Genomic DNA, 20,074 nt, shown 5'->3' on the forward strand with positions numbered 1-20,074 from the left:
GTAGTGTGGGCGCAGGTTTTGCACTTCCTGCGGTGGCAGGGAAAGGTGCCAGGAGTGGGGTGTATGCTGGTGGGGGTGTGGACCTGACAAGAGACTCACGGAGGGAATGGTCTTTTCTGAATGCTAATATGGGTGGGGAGGGAACTATATCTCTGGTGGTGGGATCCTTTTGGGGGTGGCGGAAGATGATGTGTTGTATGCGGAGGTTGATGGGTGAAAGGTGAGGACCAAGAGGTTCTGTCCTTGTTGCATTGGGGGAGGTGCGGTTCAAGGGCGGTGGTGCGTGAAGTGGGGGAGATGCGCTGGAGGGCATCAATCACCATGTGGGAAGGAAAGTTGTGATCGAGGAAGGAGGAGGCCATCTGGGACTTTGAGGTGAAATTGGTCATCCTGGGAACCGATGCGGAGGACTGGGAATAAGGGATGGTGTTTTTACGGGGTTGGGGGGCGCTGGGAGGAGGTGTAGTCTATGTAACTGTGGGAGTCTGTGGGCTTGTACTATATGTCTGTGGTTAGTTGGTCGCCAGAGATGGTAATGGGGAGGTCCAGGAAAGGGAGGGAGGTTTCCAAGATGGTCCAGGTGAATCTGAGGTTGGGATGGAAGGTGTTGGTGAAGTTGATGAACTGTTCAACCTCATGGGAGCACGAGGTGGCGCCGATATAGTCATCGATGTAGCACAGGAACAGGTGGGGGGGTGGTGCTGGTGTAACTTCTACATATCTGACAAAAAGGCAGGCATAGCTGGGTCCCATGGGTGTGCCCATGGCTACCCCTTTGGTTTGGAATGGAGGAATTTGTATTTAATAAATATCTGGAATGACGAGTCTAATGATGACTGAAACCGTTGTTGATTGTTGGAAAAACCCATGCAATTCAATAATGCTATCTTTACCAGTCTGGCTTATATGTGAACCCAGACCCACACCCTCTGGGCAATTAGGGATGGACAATAAAAAAAAAATCTGAAATTAATTGTTAGCAGGGTTTGGTGCACAAATTAGACATATTTCATACAGAACATGGTGAGGTGGTAACCTCTTAGCCTATAACCAACAAACCGGTCATAAATCATAATTACAGAATAAAAGAACCATTTCTACCATTCACTATACATTTTCTGTAGTTCTAGCATTGTTTCACTGCGCAACATTATTTGAACTGGTTTGGGCTTTATTCCGATATTAAACTTGTGCCGTGCAAAGTCAGTGTTAGGAGCAAACTGATACTACAGCAAAACAAATCTGCTGTTGTGCCTAAAAATACTTACTGGAGAATGTTGATTTTCAGTTGAAGCCCATGGAGCACCTCAGCCACACTATACACATCAGCCAGGAGTTGGTGAGTTGATACTATTTTCTTAGCATTCTGCTGGGAGTAATTCTCCTTCAGAAAGGACAGCCCATACATCTGCCCATTTTTTAGCCATTCCTTGTCGTAGCAATATTTGTCATTCCATCTCTGACCTCCAGGAATAAAGAACATTGCATTTATATAACACCTTGCTAATATTCTCAGGATACTTCAAAGCAATTCATAATCAAGGAGGACCTTGAAAAGTATGCAGAGAGCATTTACTGGAATGTTACAAGGTACTGGGAACTTCAGTTATATAGAGACATGTGAGAAGCTGGAATTATTCTCCCTGAGCACTATAAGTGAGAGGAAGATTTACTAGAAGTCTTCAAAACTATGAAGCATTCTGATCAGTAAATAAAGAGAGCTGGCAGCAAGTCAGTAACCAGATTGTACTGAAAATAAAAGAGAAGCTGAGACATTTTATAATACATATGCATTGTAATGATCTGGAATGTCTAGTCAAAAAGGAAAATAGAGGCAGGTTTAATGGTAATATTAAAAATCAAATTTGTAGGAGTAGAGAAAGGACTTGGGCCTAAGTGGATAGCTTCTTCAAAGAAAGGGCACAGACACAATGAACTGAATGACAATAGTTCTGCCCCAGCTGGAGTACTGCCTTTAGTTCTGTGATCTGCCATTGGAGTGAGTGCAGAAAGTATTTACAAAAGTGGTTCTAGGGACGAAGGACTCTAGTTTTAAAGACAAAGTTGAAAGGTGCTCTGACACTGTACTCAAAATCATGAGGGACGTGGATAAAGTAGACAAAAACTTTCCCAACCCTGAAAGGATCAAGAACGACAAGACTTAGATTAAAACAATTAACAATGGCAGCGCAAATGATAATGAGGAAAAAGCTTTTGCATGCAGAGTGGTCAGATCTGAAATGCCTGAAAGTGAGGACAAAGCAGCCCATCCGAAACCCGAACTCATGTTTGTATTACCTCTAGTTCCAATAACTTGATTGCTATCTTTGCCTATCCCCCATATTTGATTGGCTTGAACCCATCCAAAATTGTGCATCCTAAATTACACAAGTCCTGTTCCTTGTCACACCTGCGCTTGTTGATGCACATTTCTCCAGTGGGTGAGTCTAGAAATTTAGGTACGGTTTCACAAAAAGGAACTTTCTACTTAAAACAGAGTTGAGGAAGATTTTTTTTCTCAGAGATATTAAGCACTACAACACAGAGTAGGAAAAGCTGGGTCACTGAATATATCAAAAAACGAGAAACATATCAAAGGATATGAAGGATCTGCAAACAAGTAAAAACAGACCAGTCACAATCTTACAAATGCTGGACGGGATTTTGGGGTTGAATGGCCTATTCCTGCTGCTATTTATGATAATCTTAATTTTTGTTCCTTCAATGCTGACTCACTGACCTCACCCTGCCATTCTATCACAAATTAAATCCGAATAATTCCCTCCATAAAATTCTCTACCTCTTTTTCAGTGTATAGTGTCACTGACTCGAGATCAAAATTGACTTAACCAGACCTGGTCCATCTAAAGGACGTTTAAAATCACCAAAACAAGTCTAGAAAATTGAAATTTTCAACAGAGAAGAAACTGACACTGATATTTTTGAAACTGTAACTTCTTTAGGAAATCAAAATTGTGAAAACCTTTACAATAAAAATGATATTCCAAAGCAAAATACTGCCAATGCTGTAAATCTAAACAGAAAATGCTGGAAATACTGAGATCAGGCTGCATCTGTGGAGAGACAAATACAGCTGATATTTCAGACCTATGACTGTTTATCAGAACAAAAATATTAATTTCTCACAGATGCAGCCTAAATTTCTGAGCATTCTCAGGATTTTCTGGATGACTAAATAATTTTACAGAGCGGTTCAGAGAGAAAACTTGGTTCACTGCATATGTAGGCATTCAAAATGATCTTACCATGAGCACCAGTCTTTGAGGTACATAAACATTTATCCAGTACAATAGGAACAAATTTAAACAGGTTTTCAAGTATATTGTAAATGCATGTCCAAACCAATTGCATAAACAAGACAGGACTATTTTGAGGAACAGTGTTAATGTTTCTTGAAAAGTAGTTTGAACGTGAAATATTTTCTTTGTTTCTTAACAGGTGCTGAGTTTCTCCTGCACTTGTTTTTATTACAGATTTCTAGCATCTGCAGTATTTTGCTTTTGTTTAACTTTTATTTAAGTTGCACCGACAGCTTGAATCAGGTATTAGCAGGTAACCCATGGCAGGAGGTACCTGGAGGATCCTGGCAGAAGTAGCAGATATACTGGTCTGGAATACTGTCTTCCAATAAACCCAGACAGATGCTGTGCTGCCAGCAAAGGCATTCTTCACACTTCAGTGGGCAGGAGACAGAGGGAGAAAAGGGAAAGAAAACAAAAATTATTAACGTCAAATAATAATACATGAGACTCCACGAGTGACTCAAGCTTTTCAAAAAGGCAATATATTATTTTATTCCTAGTTTATGCTCTCAAACTCATGCTACATCACCTTCTGACTATTTTCTGTGCAGGACTCTCTTAGAAAATACTGACACAAACCTTAGAATACCACAAAACCTGAAAGACAGCACCAGTTACTGAAAAGAAATGCTTTCCTTTATTGGTCAGAGCATTTAGTATACGAGGTGGGAGGTCACGTTGTGGCTGTACAGGACGTTGGTTAGGCCACTTTTGGAATAGTGCACATAATTATGGTCTCCCACCAAGAGGAAGGCTGTTGTGAAACTTGAAAGAGTTTAGAAAAGATTTACAAGTATGTTGCCAGGATTGGAGGGTTTAACCTAAAGAGAGAGGCTGAATACGCAATGGCTGTTTTCCCTGGAGCATCAGAGGTTGAGGGGTGACCTTATAGAGGTTTATAAAATCATGTGGGGTATTGGTAGGATAAATACACAAGGTCTTTTCCCTGGGGTGAGGAAGTCCAGAACTAGAGGGCATAGGTTTAGGGTGAGGGGGGAAAGATATAAAAGAGACCAAAGGGGCAACGTTTTCAGCAAAGCGTGGTGCATATATGGAATGAACTGTCAGAGGAAGTGGTGGAGGCTAGTACAATTGCAACATTTAAAAGACATCTGGATGGGTATATGAATAGAAAGGGTTTAGATGTACATGGACCAAATGGGACTAGATTCATTGAGTATATCATTGGCATGGACGAATTGGATCAAAGAGTCTGTTTCCATGCAGTATATCTCTATGACTAAACAATTACAGAACAAACATATTGCAAGACTATAGAGAAACAGCAGGGAGGGAGAGTAATTGGAAAGCTCGTTCAAAGGGCAGATAATGGCAAAGTGGGCTGAATGGTTTTCCCTGTACTGAATTTATATTCTTTTAGTACTACATATTGTAAGTACAATGCCTTGTAAATTTTAAAACTTGCAAATAATGGAATTTATGAAGCGTTGTGCTTCAAATGTGTGGCATGCCTGGCTCTAAATAAACAAATATCTAAAAGCCTTAAATAAACTTCTGTTCGTCTTCACAATATAAAAGCCAAATACAGAGGATACTATAAGTCTGAAATAATTTCAGAAAGTGCTCAAGTCCCAAAACTATGAAATGTTTACAGTATAGAAGGAAGCCATGAGGCCTGGCATGTCCATGCTTGTGAAAGAGCAATACAGTCAGTTCTATATCCTCACTATTTCCCGGAGGTCATGAAAAATGTTTGTCTTCATGTAATTAACTAATTTCCTTTCAAATGTTATGATTCAGTTGGTCGCTAACACACTCCGCATGGTTCGTCACACTCTAACATCCATTGCGTAAAATCAATTTAAGACAAATGCGTTGTCTGGACCACCCAGACAAAAGAAACACCGTCTCTGTATCTAGTCTGTCCAGACCTGTCAAAACTTTATTTATTTCAATGAGATCACCTCTCATTCTTCTAAACCCCCGTGAATATAGCTCAGTCAACTCAACTTCGCCTCATGTGACACACCTGCCATCCCAGAAATCTGGTGAACCTTCACTGCACTCGTTCTATGGCAAGCATATCTCTTCCTAGGTAAGGAATACTGTTGAAATGGTATACATAAAATCCCAAAAGGCATTCAATAAACAACAGAATTGAGAGAAAGGGGAATAAATGGGATAGTCGTAATAGGGATACAAAAATTGGCTGATTGACAGGAAACATCTATACTACTATCTATATTACTATCTATGCTACTTAACTATGTGATCTGCCTGTAATGCTCACAAGACAATGCATTTCACTGTGTCTCAGTACACGTGACAATAACTTCAATTCAATTGAAATTCAATTCAACAGGGAGTAATAATTAATGGCTTTTTTTTTGACTGGAGAAACTTATGTAGAAGCTTCCCAGGCATCGGTACTGGGTCCATTGCTTTTGCGATTTATATTAATAACCTAGATCTTGGCATGCAGGGGACAATTTCAAATTATACAAAACTTGGAAGGACTGTTAACGTGAGTTTAAAACTTCAAAAAAACATTAACAAGTGATGGAGTGAGCAGACAGCTGGTGCATAAATGTTCATGTGGAGAAGTGTGAGGTGACACATTCTGATCAAGAGAATAGGGAGACACAGCACAAAATAAACGATTGTACTCAAAAAGGTATGCAGCAGTAGAGAAACCTGGATACAAATGTGTAGGTCATTAAAGGTGGCAAGATAGCAATATCAATAAAACATGCAATATTCTAGGCTTCAGAAATAGAAGCACAAAGTACAAGAACAGGCAGGTTATACACTAGCTAGATCATATCTAAGTACTGTGCACAGTTCTAAGTGACACACTTTAGGCAGAACATGAAGATACTGCCAAAGAAGTTTATAAGATTGGTTCCACCAATGAGAAATTTCAGTAATGAGGAAAAGCTTGGAAAAGTTGGGACTGTTTTCCTTGAAGAGGGAAGGCTAAGAGGAGATTTGATGGAAGTTTTCAAAATCATGACAGGCCTGGATGTAGAAACTGTTATTGCTTCCAAACAGATCTAGAACTGGAAATGCAGGCTTGAAGTAATGTGCGAAAGGGGCAAAGAAAATAAACTTTCTCATACAATAAATGGTTTGGGTCTTGAATGGACTACCAAATGTGACAAAAACAGATTCCACAAAGGCATTGAAAAGGTCATTATTTAAATAGAAATAACGTGCAGTGTTATGAGTAAGGTAAAGGTAAAGATGATGTAGTCACAGAGGACCATAGCACTGCACTCACATTAGAGAGAGAAAACGGCTGGTGGTTTAACTTGAGTGTGACTAAACCTCAGGTGAGGGGAGGGATTGAGAAGGAGAGTCCTTTCATGGCATCCTCAGCAAATGTGCACTGAATGTCCACTGTTGGCATTGTGACGATGATGCCCCTTTAACAAGGTTCTCCTTGGCTTTCTTACAAGAGGGGTTGTAAAGGCAGAGGTTCCAATATGTCTGGAAATGGCTGCTTTAGAACAATGGCTGGGGTGTGGCCAGTTCTTCCAACTGAAGTATTTATTTTTAGTTTGGGTTATTTTTTGCAGGCAGTCAGAAAACCACTGGTAGCAGAGAAGTGAAAAGAGGTTCTGTACTTCAACATTCTCTCTGAAACCTCTCCTGCCTGTAAGAACCTGTGTTTGAATTTGCCTTTTGCCAAGGGGTGTGTTTATGGGATGTTACAGAGATTGGAATAGCTTTGTTAAGTTGCGATGCCATGTCAATTGGGTTATTCTAAATTCAGTTTTCTTTTGTTCGTGTTTCATTCATAAATAAATTCTGTTTTGTTCTAAGCTGAGTGGTTTGCCCTGCTGCATCACTCCTGCAAAATCCATTTACATTTGCCTAAAAGAAAAGTAAAAGTTAGGGTCTGGGTTACCTTCTTAAAATGTTTTGAGGTGGTCTAGCCTGGTCCATAACAGCATCACTCTGTATCACAAACCAGCTGACCAGCCAACTGAGCTAGCTGACAAGGGGGTGGCAAGTAGCACTAAATCATGATGCTTACTCAAACAGTTAGTGGAGGCATAATGGGCTGCGTAACAGTTCTGTGATTGTGCTTCAAAAGATATTGAAAGATGCGCTTTGCATACACGGTACACCTAAAATTCAATTAGCAGCTTGGTCTTGAAATGGTGAGGTGCCAAAACATAACACTTAAACATCAAGAATGAACAAAAGCATTTTAAACTATTTTGACTACCTGAATCATAAACCCATTTTCTTCATCCATTCCACAGACACATCGCACTGTTGCATTGCTTTCATCTTCCTCTTGAGATTCCTCTGGGTTGGTTGAGATATCCAGATCCTGACTGTAATCTTCACTCATCAATGCACTTTCCGTTGAGGAACCATCAAAGAACTCTTCATCAGAAAGAGCTGATATAAAAAAAAGTGTGCCGTTAAATTACCTCGAAGTATTGACAGCTTTAAAAATCTTTACAAATTTCAACCCAATTTAGACACAACTTGCCTAATTTCAAGCAAAGGATAGCATAAGAAAATAAAAAAAAAATTACAAATGGGAAAGAAAGATCAACAATCCAGTCCCTTTCAGGGGAGGGAGGTGGTGGTATTGTCATTTGACCAGAATACCAAGCTAAGGCTTTAGGGAATGTTGATCGAATCCTAACAAGACAGACAGTGAAATTTGAATGAATAACTATGTGGAATTTCAAGTTAGCATAATGGTTACCATGTAGGACTGCTACTTTACAACAACGTAAATAACACATTATTGTAAAAACCCATCGGGTTCAAGGAAAGGAAGAAAATCCACTAGCCTACATGTGACTCCAGAGCCACAGCAATGTGTTTGGTCTAATTGTCCTCTAAAATAGCTCTCAAAAATCTGTCAGTTCAAGTAGTGATTGGTAGCAAACAATCCTGATTATTAAGCACAGGTTTACTTACAGAGTCATAGAGATTAAAGCATGGAAACAGACCCTTCGGTCCAAACCGTCCATGCTGACCAGATATCCCAACCCAATCTAGTCCCACCTGCCAGCACCCGGCCCATATCCCTCCAAACCCTTCCTATTCATATACCCATCCAAATGCCTCTTAAATGTTTCAATTGTACCAGCGTCCACTACTTCCTCTGGCAGCTCATTCCATCACCCTGTGTGTGAAAATGTTGCCCCGTAGGTCTCTTTTATATCTCTCCCCTCTCACCCAAAACCTATGCCCACTAGTTCTGGACTCCCCGACCCCAGGGAAAAGACTTTGCCTATTTACCCTATCCATGCCCCTCAATTTTGTAAACCTCTACAAGGTCACCCCTCAGCCTCCAACACTCCAGGGAAAACAGCCCCAGTCTGTTCAGCCTGTCCCTATAGCTCAAATCCTCCAACCCTGACACATCCTTGTATATCTTTTCTGAACCCTTTCAAGTTACACAACATCTTTCCAATAGGAAGGAGACCAGAATTGCATGCAATATTCCAACAGTGGCCTAACCAATGTCCTGTACTGCCGCAACATGACCTCCCAACTCCTGTACTCAATACTCTGACCAATAAAGGAAAAACAGACCAAATACCTTCTTTACTATCCTATCTACCTGCGACTTCACTTTCAAAGAGCTATGAACCTGCATTCTCTTTGTTCAGCAACACTCCCTAGAACCTTACCATTAAGTGTATAAGACCTGCTAAGATTTGCTTTCCCAAAATGCAGCACCTCGCATTTATCTGAATTAAACCCCATCTGCCACTTCTCAGCCCATTGGCCCATCTGGTAAAGATTCTGTTATAATCGGAGGTAACCTTCTTTGCTGTCCACTACACCTCCAATTTTGGTGTCATCTGCAAACTTACTAACTGTACCTCTTATGCTCACATCCAAATCATTATGTAAATGACAAAAAGCAGAGGGTCCAGCACCGATCCTTGTGGCACTCCACTGGTCACAGGCCTCCAATCTGAAAAACAACCCTCCATCACCATCCTCTGTCTTCTACCTTTGAGCTAGTTCTGTATCCAAGTGGCTAGTTCTCCCTGTATTCAGTGAGATCTAACCTTGCTAATCAGTCTCCCATGAGGAACCTTGTCAAACGCCTTACTGAATTCCATACACATCACATCTATTGCTCTGCCCTCATCAATCCTCGTTGTAACTTCCTCAAAAAACTCAATCAAGTTTGTGAGACATGATTTTGCACACACAAAACCATGTTGACTATCCCTAATCAGTCTTTGCCTTTCCAAATACATGTACATTCTGTCCCTCAGGATTCCTTCCAACAACTTGCCCATCACCGAGGTCAGGCTCACTGGTCTATAGTTCCCTGGCTTGTCCTTACCACCCTTCTTAAACAGTGGCACCACGTTAGCCAATGACAATGATAGAAGAAACACAAATATGGAGAAATTGGAAAACAGCAAAATGTGGATGCTGGAAATCTGAAATAAAAGCAATTATGCTGAAATAAAAACTCAGCACCTTCGGCAACATATGTGTAGAGAGAAATTACATGTTAAGTCTAAGGCTTTCCAGAACTGAGTAAAGTTAGAATGCTTTAAGCAAGGGTGGCTGGGATAAGGAGAAAGGAAAGGCCTATGAAGGGTGAAAAACAGGAGAGATCGAGTGACTCAAAAAGTTAGTCCTGGGAGGCCAAAGAGAGGCTAGGAAAACAAAAACAAACAATTATTGACAGCAACTGTGCTGCTGGCTAAAAAAAAAAAGAACAAGTAAAGAATATAGAACAAAACCTTACAAACTGAAATTACTGAACTTAATAGAGTCCAAAGGCTTTAAAATGCCTAGTTGAAAGATGAGATAGTGATCCCTTTTTCTAATTCACTGATGGGATGAGGGTGTTACTGACAAGGCCAGCATTTACTGCTCATACATAATTGCCCAGAGGGGCAGTTAAGACTCAACCACATTGCTGAGAGTCTGGAGTCAGATGTAGGCCAGACCAGATGGGGATGGCAGATTTCCTTCCCTTAAGGATATTAGTGAACCAGATGAGTATATGTTCCAGACAAACAACAATGGATTCGTGGTAGTTAGATTTTAATTCCAGATTTTTATTGAATGCATAGTCCTTGGCATTACCTGGGTACCTGGATTAATAGTCCAGTGATAATACCACCAGGACATCGCTCTTTCTGAAGCTTTACGCTCAGCTTCACTGGAACAATGCAGTACACAGAGAACAGAAATGCCAGTACATGCATCACGATAGAATAGTATGCAGCTAATAATTTGGCAAGAAAATAGATTGAGATAGTTTATTGCAAGGGTATTTGAAACCACAAACTTTCGAAGCCTTGCTCATTCTTCAGGTAGCTACCTGAGGCAGGCACTTCCACATCACGAGTAAACGTTAAACAAGCTCAGATTGTAACTGCTGGAGTTTATACGAGTGGGAAACATAGAAGATCCAGAGGGGGTCTTGACAGGTTAGATGTAGGAAAGATGTTTTACCTTATAGGAGGATCTAGGTCACTGCTTAGAAGTAAGGGATCACCCTGTTAGTTCAGAGATAAGGAGAAATTTTTTCTCAGAGAGGGTTTTGAGACTCTTTAGAATTCTGTTGATACAGTGTCTTGAACATTTTTAAGACAGCAGTGGCTAGATTTTTGATAAAGAATGGGTCAAAGATTATAAGTGGCATGCAGGAATATGGCGTACTCAGATCGGCTGGATGGGCAGTGTGGCCTAATCCTGTTCCTAATTTGTATGTTTATACAAACACTCTTAGCATACCGATCTAGAAGACCTTTCATCATTGCTTGATACAAGCATTAGAATATATAAATAAGTGGGCTAATATGTCATTAATATGCTCGCTGATATAGAACAGTTAAAGATAACATTTCTTTACTAATATCCTACAGGTTTAATTTCATGGCTTTTGTTACCCCCACCTTTTCCTCACCACATTTCATAAAAATATGGAACATTTTTAGCAGGGTAGGAGACCATTTGGCACATTTTTATGTGGCCAATAAAGACACAGAATATGCAACTGAATCCCACTATTCAGATCATCGTTCTTAACCTTCCGGATTATTGAATTTCAAGTGTATACCCATATATTATTTAAATACAGTAAGTGTTTTGCCTCTATCACCCTTTTAGGCAGTGAGATCCATCTCTGGGGGAAAAACATTGCTCAACTCCTTCTCATTCTACTAACCAATTTAAATTTATGTCCCACCTTATTGATGTCCTTGTTGGGGGAAATAAGTTCTGCTCTATGCACTCTACACTAGGTTCTTCATAATTCTATATATCTAACTTAAAATTATCCCTCAGCCTTCTCTGTTCCAAAGAAACTAACACTAAACTGTGCTATCTTTCCTCATAACTAAATGTTGCCATTCCTGAAAACTTCTTTGTAAACCTTCTCTGCACCCTCTCAAATTCATCTCTATTTCTATCTCAAAAGAATAATTGCTTCTGCCAAACCTTTAGAACATTTCAGGTACTAAACTCATTACACAAAGCCACAAGATAATGCACTTCCTACAGTTGAAAAACAATAAAATTACACGAGAAACCTTATACAGCACTACAGCCACATTCTTCATCTTATTGTACATTTTTCCTCTATTTATTCTTTTATGGGGCATGAGCGTCACTGACCAGGCCGACATTTGTTGCCCAGCCATAAATGCTCTTGAACGTTTAGCTTGTGAGGTAATTTCAGAGACCAGTTTGGAATCATCATGTTTCTGTGGGCCTCGTGTCAACACTAGGCCTGACTGGTTAAAGATGGCAGGTTTCTTTTCCTAAAAGATAAGTAAAGTTGCCATCACGCCAGAAAATAAAAGGGCTTCTCTCTCATTATAGAGAGACCCTACTGCTGATGGGTTTAACGTGAGGGTCACCATGCCTCAGGTGAAAGGTGTGGTTGAGAAGGGAGGACCTTCATGGTAACCTTGTACTTTGGGACTACTCTGCATCACAAGCCAGCTAATCATCTGACTGAGCTAAGTGACCCCTCCCACTCTAAAGGATATGCATGCAACAAATGGGTGTTCACACGTTTAACTTTGTGGTCATCAATACTGAAACTGGATTTACATTCCAGGTTTATTAACTGAATTTAAATTCCACCTGTTGTCATGATGCATTTTGTACCCATTTCCCCACAATGTTAACCTGGGCCTCTGGATTGCCAGTCCAGTGACATTATTTGTACTTTTATTTCCCCCTCCCTTAGAAGGTTCTATCATTAAGCCAGTGCAGTTTTTAATTGGAAGGGAGCCAATATAAACTTGCCATTAATTAGGATAATGAAATGTTTGTATGAACATATCAGGAATATATCGAATGACACCATCCAAGACAAACTACCAAAACGATGCAAATTTAAACAGCCTATATCATCTGTTTAAAAAAACCTGCACAATACTTGTAAAATACACGCATGATAATATGTCCATATCTCAGAAGATATCAGCAACAGAGCTCAGGCTTCAGTTAAAAATCTACTTCCTGAGGTTTACCTAATAACCTCCATAATCATTTTGTATAGATGGTGATCCATTCATCTCAATTTGATTTAAATAGAAAAATGAACATCACAAGAATACAAGGCAGGTTGAATGAGGAGACTCTGCTTTACTTGCTCCCATCTTTTCAGAAAGCCAACCCTACAATTTTTCTATTTGAACTGTTTCTATGTCCAGCATTTTTGCAATTCATTCCAGATGCTGAAATTCCTTATACAGAGAAATTATTTGCTGATCGCTGTTCTAAATTAATTGATGTGATATCTTTTATCCGCTTCCTCTTGACATGCTCTGCATACCATTCCCAGTCTATTTTCAGCGTCTGCGAAGTACATCTCTTCAAGGTTCTCTTCTGAGATGTGTTAGGACCGGGCAAGGAGGGGGTCAAATGGTTCCCTTCTTTTCACAGAAGCGATTTAGGCATCCACTTTATCTAACAGTTTATGCATTGTAATCATAAAAGAACCAAACACGTTTTCTTGTGTTCACCATAGGAAGATTAATTTATCTCTCACAAATTGATCTATGTAAGATGCTAAAATATGCATTGATTTCTGCACCCAGTACACACCTCAAAGTCTACATTCAGATTACAGTTTGGGGAAGGATAGGTTTACCAAATTGTAGTGAATAAAACAAAGCCAAAGAGTACAGAGGAACCTAGATTACCCGAATATCAACTATCCGAAGTACAGATTATCCAAAGATCTCAAGGTTCCAATAGAAACGTTACATCAAAGAGGTGTTTCCAACACTGATCTCGTCTTTTGTTTACAATTACTAAATATGATTTTGGATTACTGAAATGCAACCGAGAACAGTTCTGGACATTGATGGGAGCACAAACACCGTCTTCAAATGACTGACCACCCCCTCTCTCTCCCTCCACACTTTTCCTGGAGTTCTACACAGGTATACCCGAAACCTCCCTTCCCCAGATAATCTCTCCAACATTGTCCTGTACAGAACAAAGGTGGAACTTGTCAAAACGTTGCAGTAAAAAGGTGTGTGTGGGGCTGCGTGTGCGCGCTACGTTGAGACTCACCCCCACAAAGTCTTGCTGTTGGCGTCCAGTCCGGCTGCCCCAGGTTGGGGCGGATGGGGGCAGGGGTGGGGGCAGAAGGGAGGCAGGCATGGGGGCAAACAAGGGCAGGAGCGCCGGACAGGAGGGTGGATGGAGGGTGGTGGGGGCAGATCTCACATGCGGTGTGCTGCTACCTAGTCTCCTGAACGGGGAGCAGACTTAGCAAGTGCTTGCTGTGTCAATCCCATTGAACTGATGGGGTGGGGGGAGGCTTCAGCAATACTACAGGTCCCTTACACACAAGTGTGTCTCTGATCAGAAACAAACCGTGAGACAGAGAGGGGGAGCAAGGCAGGCAGAGTGAGGAAAGAGGAAACTTCAGAAAACTCCAAGCCCCAGAGTAGAGGCATTGAATCAATTAACCGAATAGTCAATTATCCGAATGAATTTCTGCCTGCCTATCTCGTTCGGATAATTGAGTTTCCTCGGTACATAGCTCACAGTTTGGCGATCTGGCCAGTTTCAGGCGAATTTGATGGGCTCGATCCTTTCAATACAAAAATATAAATATCTGAGTCAGTGTAGAGAGTCAGTGTAGAGAGACAGTGAGCTCCTTATTTAAAACGTCTTGTCTGCTACACATTGAGAGTCAAACAATAGCAGACAGCATCCAAACTTGCAGGTTGTCTGGAAAGGAAGAGATTTGGAGGATCTAAGAGAGGGATAGTGTGCGCGCGCGAGAGAGAGTGTACGCGCGCGAGAGTGTGTGCGCGCGAGAGTGTGAGTGAGCGAGAGAGTGTGCGAGAGAGTGAGCGAGTGTGAGTGAATAAGCAACCTAAGGGACCCTAGTTAGCTTCTCAGCTGCTGATACAGTTCTGCTAGGGAAATGCTAGGGACATGGTCTGATGAGTGAACTCGGAATTAGCATGGTTCATTTAGCCCCTTTTAGATTATTCAGTGATTCAGTTTAAAAATAACCAGCTGCAAAGCTGTAATTTTGAACAAGATCAAAAGACAGTTTATTACACAACTGCTCCTGAAAGTTGGTAAGTAAAAACTTGATACATTATGAGATAATATATAAAAATGAAGATTAAAAGTAAATACTGATAACATATTTATAAAGATGAAAGTCAGGTCAGCCCTTTAATGTTTCAGGCTTTACTTGCTTGAAAGATTTGAATACAAAGTCAGAATTCAGCAGCTACACTGATGTCTGAAGATGAGTAGGTGAATGTTTCCTCCACAGATGGACTGAGAAGAACCTATTCTACAAGGACTTGATTTAATTTTTATGGTATGCATGTTTTGCCCTTTGGTAATCTGGTTCAATGTTAGAGAACTTAGCTGGTTCCCTTTTTTTCTCCTCTCTCTGATGCTGTCATAAAATGGTTGCTATGTGAACTTAATGAATCACTTTCACAAAGTCAATTAGGCCAGAATTCCCTTTGGGGCTTCTTCCACATTCCTGCTTGTTTCAGAAGTTTTGAATTTACACACCTTCAAGGACCCATCATGTTATGGAAGGGTTAATCAAGTTCTAAATGACACATCAAACTGTCTCTTTTGCTGAAGCTGAATCAACAAGAATTAACTATGAGACTTCTGACAGTCTTCTTTTTGATGCTGTGGTTACTTTAAAAAATTAAAACAGCTGTCATTATAAAACATAGAATATTCGCAGTACAGAGTCATGATAGGCAGTGATTCAAACATAATTGTGTATTCCAATTGTAACTCAACTAGATCAGCTGAAAAGCTATGGATATTAGTATGCTCACTGAGCTGGAAGGTTTGTTTTCAGATGTTTCATCACCATACTGGGTAAGCCTCCAGTGAAGCACTTGTGTTAGTGATCCGCTTTCTACTTATGCTTTTAGGTTTCCTTGGGTTGGTGATATCATTTCCAGTTCTTTTTCTCAGAGTGTGGTAAATGGCATCCAAGTCAATGCTTTTGTTGATAGAGTTCTGGTTGGAATGCAATGCTTCTAGGAATTCTCATGCATGTCTCTGTTTAGCTTGTCCTAAGATGGATTCATTGTCCCAGACGAAGTGGTTTCCGTCCTCATCTGTATGTAAGGACACCATTTCCACTGGGACAACACATCCATCCTAGGACAAGCCAAACAGAGACATGCACTAGAATTCCTAGAAGCATGGCATTCCAACCGGAACTCTAATAACAAACATATCGACTTGGACCCCATTTACCACCCCCTGAGAAAAAGACCAGGAAATGACGCCACAACAGCAAACAACACCACTGCAGCAAATGACATCACCAACCCAAGGAAACCTAAACACAAACAGAAAGCGGGTCACTAACACCAGTGCTACACCGAAGGCTCACTGATGATGTTACCTAGTATGCTGATGATGAAATGTCTGAAAACTAATAGTCCAGTTCAGTACATCCAGAACCTCAACCTGAGCTACAAATCTTCTCAAAACTTGCTTTGCAAAGGTGTTAGCTATCCTAAAACAAGGTCCCATTGTCCAAGAAATTAGCTTTTAATAATTCATTTTTTTGTAGTTGCATATTCCAGTTGATTTCCATAATTCCCTTGTCAATAGGGCATCGTGGAAGGTCGTTAACATTGGTCCCCATCTGATTAAATAGACTGATTCTTAATCTCAGAGCATGGTGCTGGGAAAGTACAGCAGGTCAGCCAGCATCAGAGGAGGAGAATCAATGTTTCGGGCAAAAGCCCTTCAGGGATCATCAGGAATGATTCTTAATCTGTAGAATTTAGAGCATATTGGGCTGCATGTTCTATTAGGTGGTGTCTCCTGCTATGCAGGATTGCTTCCTTTACTTCCCTTCTCTGCTGCTGACGTACCTCATTATTCAGGTGTTTACACTCAGTGCATGATGGACAAGTTGTTATCATTTTGTAAGAATGGCACCATTCCCCTCTCAGTCATCAATGCCATTGCTGCCACGCTTCACGGAGGACTTCAGAGTGCCCCCAGAGCATTTTCTTCATCCTCCCATAAGAGGTGTGACCATTTGAATGTGGGGTAAAAAGCACCTGGTGGGATTGGGTTTATATATTATTAACATCCAGCCAGACCTAACTGTAATACATCAGCGTGTTAATGTCAACTGCTCTAAATACTTTGCTGATTTGCAGAGGTCAAACCCTCACTGCTGTAGTCCGTAGAAGGTTACACTAACACGGCTGATTCCGTACTGGATTTCCTCATTGAGAGATAAGTCTCCCAAGATATGGGATATGTTCCACATATTCCAAAGTCTCTCCTTGAACATAAATGGGAAGTGAAATATTTGACTAACCAGATACTTTGTTTTAGCAATGTTATTGGACAGGCCAAAATTTCTTGAGTGCGGAATTGATTAGATCAATAGTCTTGCAAATCTGGTACAGAATGAACAACACTGCAATCTTCAGCATAATGTAGGTCATGTACATCTACCATAGTCAATTTGGCTTTCGCATGGAGATTAAAGAGGTTTCAGTCCAGTTTGCATTTAATTCTTACACCAGAAGACAGCTGATGACATGAATAGCCAGTCAGGTAGATTGCAATAGAATGGGGGCTATCAAAGAGCTTTGCTTGAATCCTGTGTGGATTTTGATGGCATCCGTTTCAGATTGTTCCAGTGTTGATAAGCGTCTTCCTCAAGAAGAAACATGCCATCTTGTGGCAAAGGGTTTGGCATGTAGAATGCATAATAATACAAATTAGGGTTGGCAATCTTGAGTTGAGTGTTGAATTCTCTTTAGTTTGTTTCAAAAAGTTTGTCTTTTAAAAGGTCATGTCATGTTTCCACCAAGGAATTAAAAACAATATTTGACACAAGCTAATCTTTGTGACAGGTGGCTTTTCCAAAGGCTGAGTCTGAATTTACTTATTTTCTCCTCAGTTTATCATTTTCATCATAATGATTAGCCTTATTGTTCCTATCTCTGCTGCCTCAAGGGCCTCAGTGGTCCTTCTATGAATTGCCACTTAACACCAAGGAATAGTCAATTAATTAACCAATTACATCTAACTTATTGTGGAAATAACTAGATATTGTATTGCAGAGCTAAACCCCTCATATCTTTGAAGGCGGGTACTGCAGTTAGTCCTTCTTCAGGGATAATGCCATCGTATCCAGAAAAGAGTAACTTATAATTTAATAATGAACAGTGGAGACTGCCATTCTACCAAAGACTTGTTCATCCCCTGCAATTTCAACACTTACATTCATATCTAGGAGTATGACCTGTGCTTAGCTCCAGCAACGATTCAGAGGACAGAAGAGATTTTGGCGACAGATAGGCTGGTTTCATCACAGATCCACACCATAAGGTGACAGAACTTCCAGATTTGGCTATGGGAGACGAACATCTTTCCAGAAACTCCAGAGAAATATCTTTGAATCCTTCATAGTCCATCAATTCTGAGGAGAAAGCAAGACCATTAAGTTAAAGTGAACCACTTAAGGTAATTAGGATGCAGACACTTGTGAATTTTCAACTTAAATCGAAATTATTCAACTAAAGCTAGTTAGGAGTAAAGGAAAGCGAGAAAGCCACTCAGCGGGTTTGCACCTTGAAAGCAGTCAGGATTTTTTCAGTGCTCATTGCCACAATGTGGATCCTTTCAGGATTAACTCATCTTCTTAATATCACTTTAATTAGTAATACGGAATAGAATTTAATATTAATTAGCTGAATGCCTAGTCCTGATTAACTGACATAATAGAGGACTGCCGCATTCTTGACTTTGTCCTTCCAGAACGTGCCACAAATGGCAAAAAACAAAGGTTATAACTTCCTTTTTTGTGAACTTCCTTATTCCATATTCCACAGCCATGCAACAAGATGCTCAGAGTCTGTCTGAAGTTTTCAATGTATGGTTTGTAATTTGTCAAAGGTAGTAACTGCTTTTGATACATTCACATTGGATTCTGCATCAAGAGACAGACTGTTTGTCCATGGATCCAAGATAGCAGAAATTGCTAACTACGTCCAGCAAAACCACAAATGTAGCAAACTGCTTAAAAGCAAAGCTCCCAAGTATGTTGACACTCATCAGCAGAGATAATTTTGTTGGCTCTAGCATCCCCACAGGATGGAAGACAGTTGCATACCTAAGAATTATCCAGTTAGCTATGCAGATGGTGTTACACAACCAGTAGGCTACCTAAAACTCTGCTTCAAGAATGTTTGCAAGTGTGGCATGAAAGGTTCCAAACATTATATGTCTACCTAAGAGATGCTACATTAGATAATGAGAGGGGAAAATGGTGACAACTATGGACTGATTTGTGCCACCATGACCATTGAGTCTTGGCAACCGATACCCACACAAAAAACACACAATAACACCAGGTAACTATTTCATACGCAGCAGTTGTGTCAGCACCTGCTTCTCACCCATCAGTAAAAGTGCGCTATGAGACTATACCATCCCCAATTGACTCAACTTGCTGCATACAACAGCTTATCAAGACAGAACAATGCCAAGTATCATAACGGAAGGGATCTCACACCCATGTATAATGAATACTTCAGATATGAGGATTTCGAGCAGGATTTCCCTTGTCAGTAAAATCAAAGTTAATGACAACCAATGGCACGGTCATGAGATGGGTATGTTTTAAGAGGAATTCATCGAGACACAACAAGGTTCAGAAAGAGAATTTTCAGGCACAGAGAGCAAGTCAGTGACAACACAGTATGATAATATCCCTTTTATCAGTTTCTCCAATTTAATCTTTAATTAACTCCACATGTTGAGTAGATAAATAAACACTGCTGAACAATCGTGTGTACTTGGATCTGCATGTAACCAAGCCTCAGCTAAAATAAAAACACTGGGAGTTTTACTGAAACTGAATGATATCACTCTCCCACTGTCGATTCACAATGATGAGCTGACAACTGGAAAAGGAAACCTTTGTGGATATGTTTAGGATAAACAATGCATGCTATCATTCTTTAGGAGAAAGTGAGGACTGCAGATGCTGGAGATCAGAGCTGAAAAATGCGTGGCTGGAAAAGAGCAGCAGGTCAGGCAGCATCCAAGGAGCAGGAGAATCGACGTTTCGGGCATAAGCCCTTCTTCAGGAATGAGGAGGGTGTGCCAAGCAGGCTAAGATAAAAGGTAGGGAGGAGGGACTTGGGGGAGGGGCATTGGGAATGCGATAGGTGGAAGGAGGTTAGGCTGGAGAGGGGTTGGAGGCGGAGAGGTCGAGAAGAAGATTGCAGGTCAAGAAGACAGTGCTGAGTCCGCGGGTTGGGAATGTG

General features: G+C 40.6%; 1 protein-coding gene across 4 annotated transcripts in view; it reads right to left on the reverse strand.

Moving 5' to 3' along the window:
• Window positions 1-20,074, reverse strand: part of phf20l1 (PHD finger protein 20 like 1) — a 129,791-nt gene that overhangs the window by 15,086 nt on the left and 94,631 nt on the right. For all 4 annotated transcript variants that reach the window (XM_043687889.1, XM_043687888.1, XM_043687886.1 and 1 more), the window contains 4 exons: window positions 18,025-18,222; window positions 7,519-7,697; window positions 3,595-3,694; window positions 1,269-1,464 (listed from right to left, as the gene is read on the reverse strand). In XM_043687889.1, coding sequence (XP_043543824.1) covers window positions 1,269-1,464; window positions 3,595-3,694; window positions 7,519-7,697; window positions 18,025-18,222 — 673 coding nt within the window. The remainder of the gene's footprint in view (window positions 1-1,268; window positions 1,465-3,594; window positions 3,695-7,518; window positions 7,698-18,024; window positions 18,223-20,074) is intronic.

Source organism: Chiloscyllium plagiosum, chromosome 4, assembly GCF_004010195.1.
Source record: "Chiloscyllium plagiosum isolate BGI_BamShark_2017 chromosome 4, ASM401019v2, whole genome shotgun sequence".
NCBI lineage: Eukaryota > Metazoa > Chordata > Chondrichthyes > Orectolobiformes > Hemiscylliidae > Chiloscyllium > Chiloscyllium plagiosum.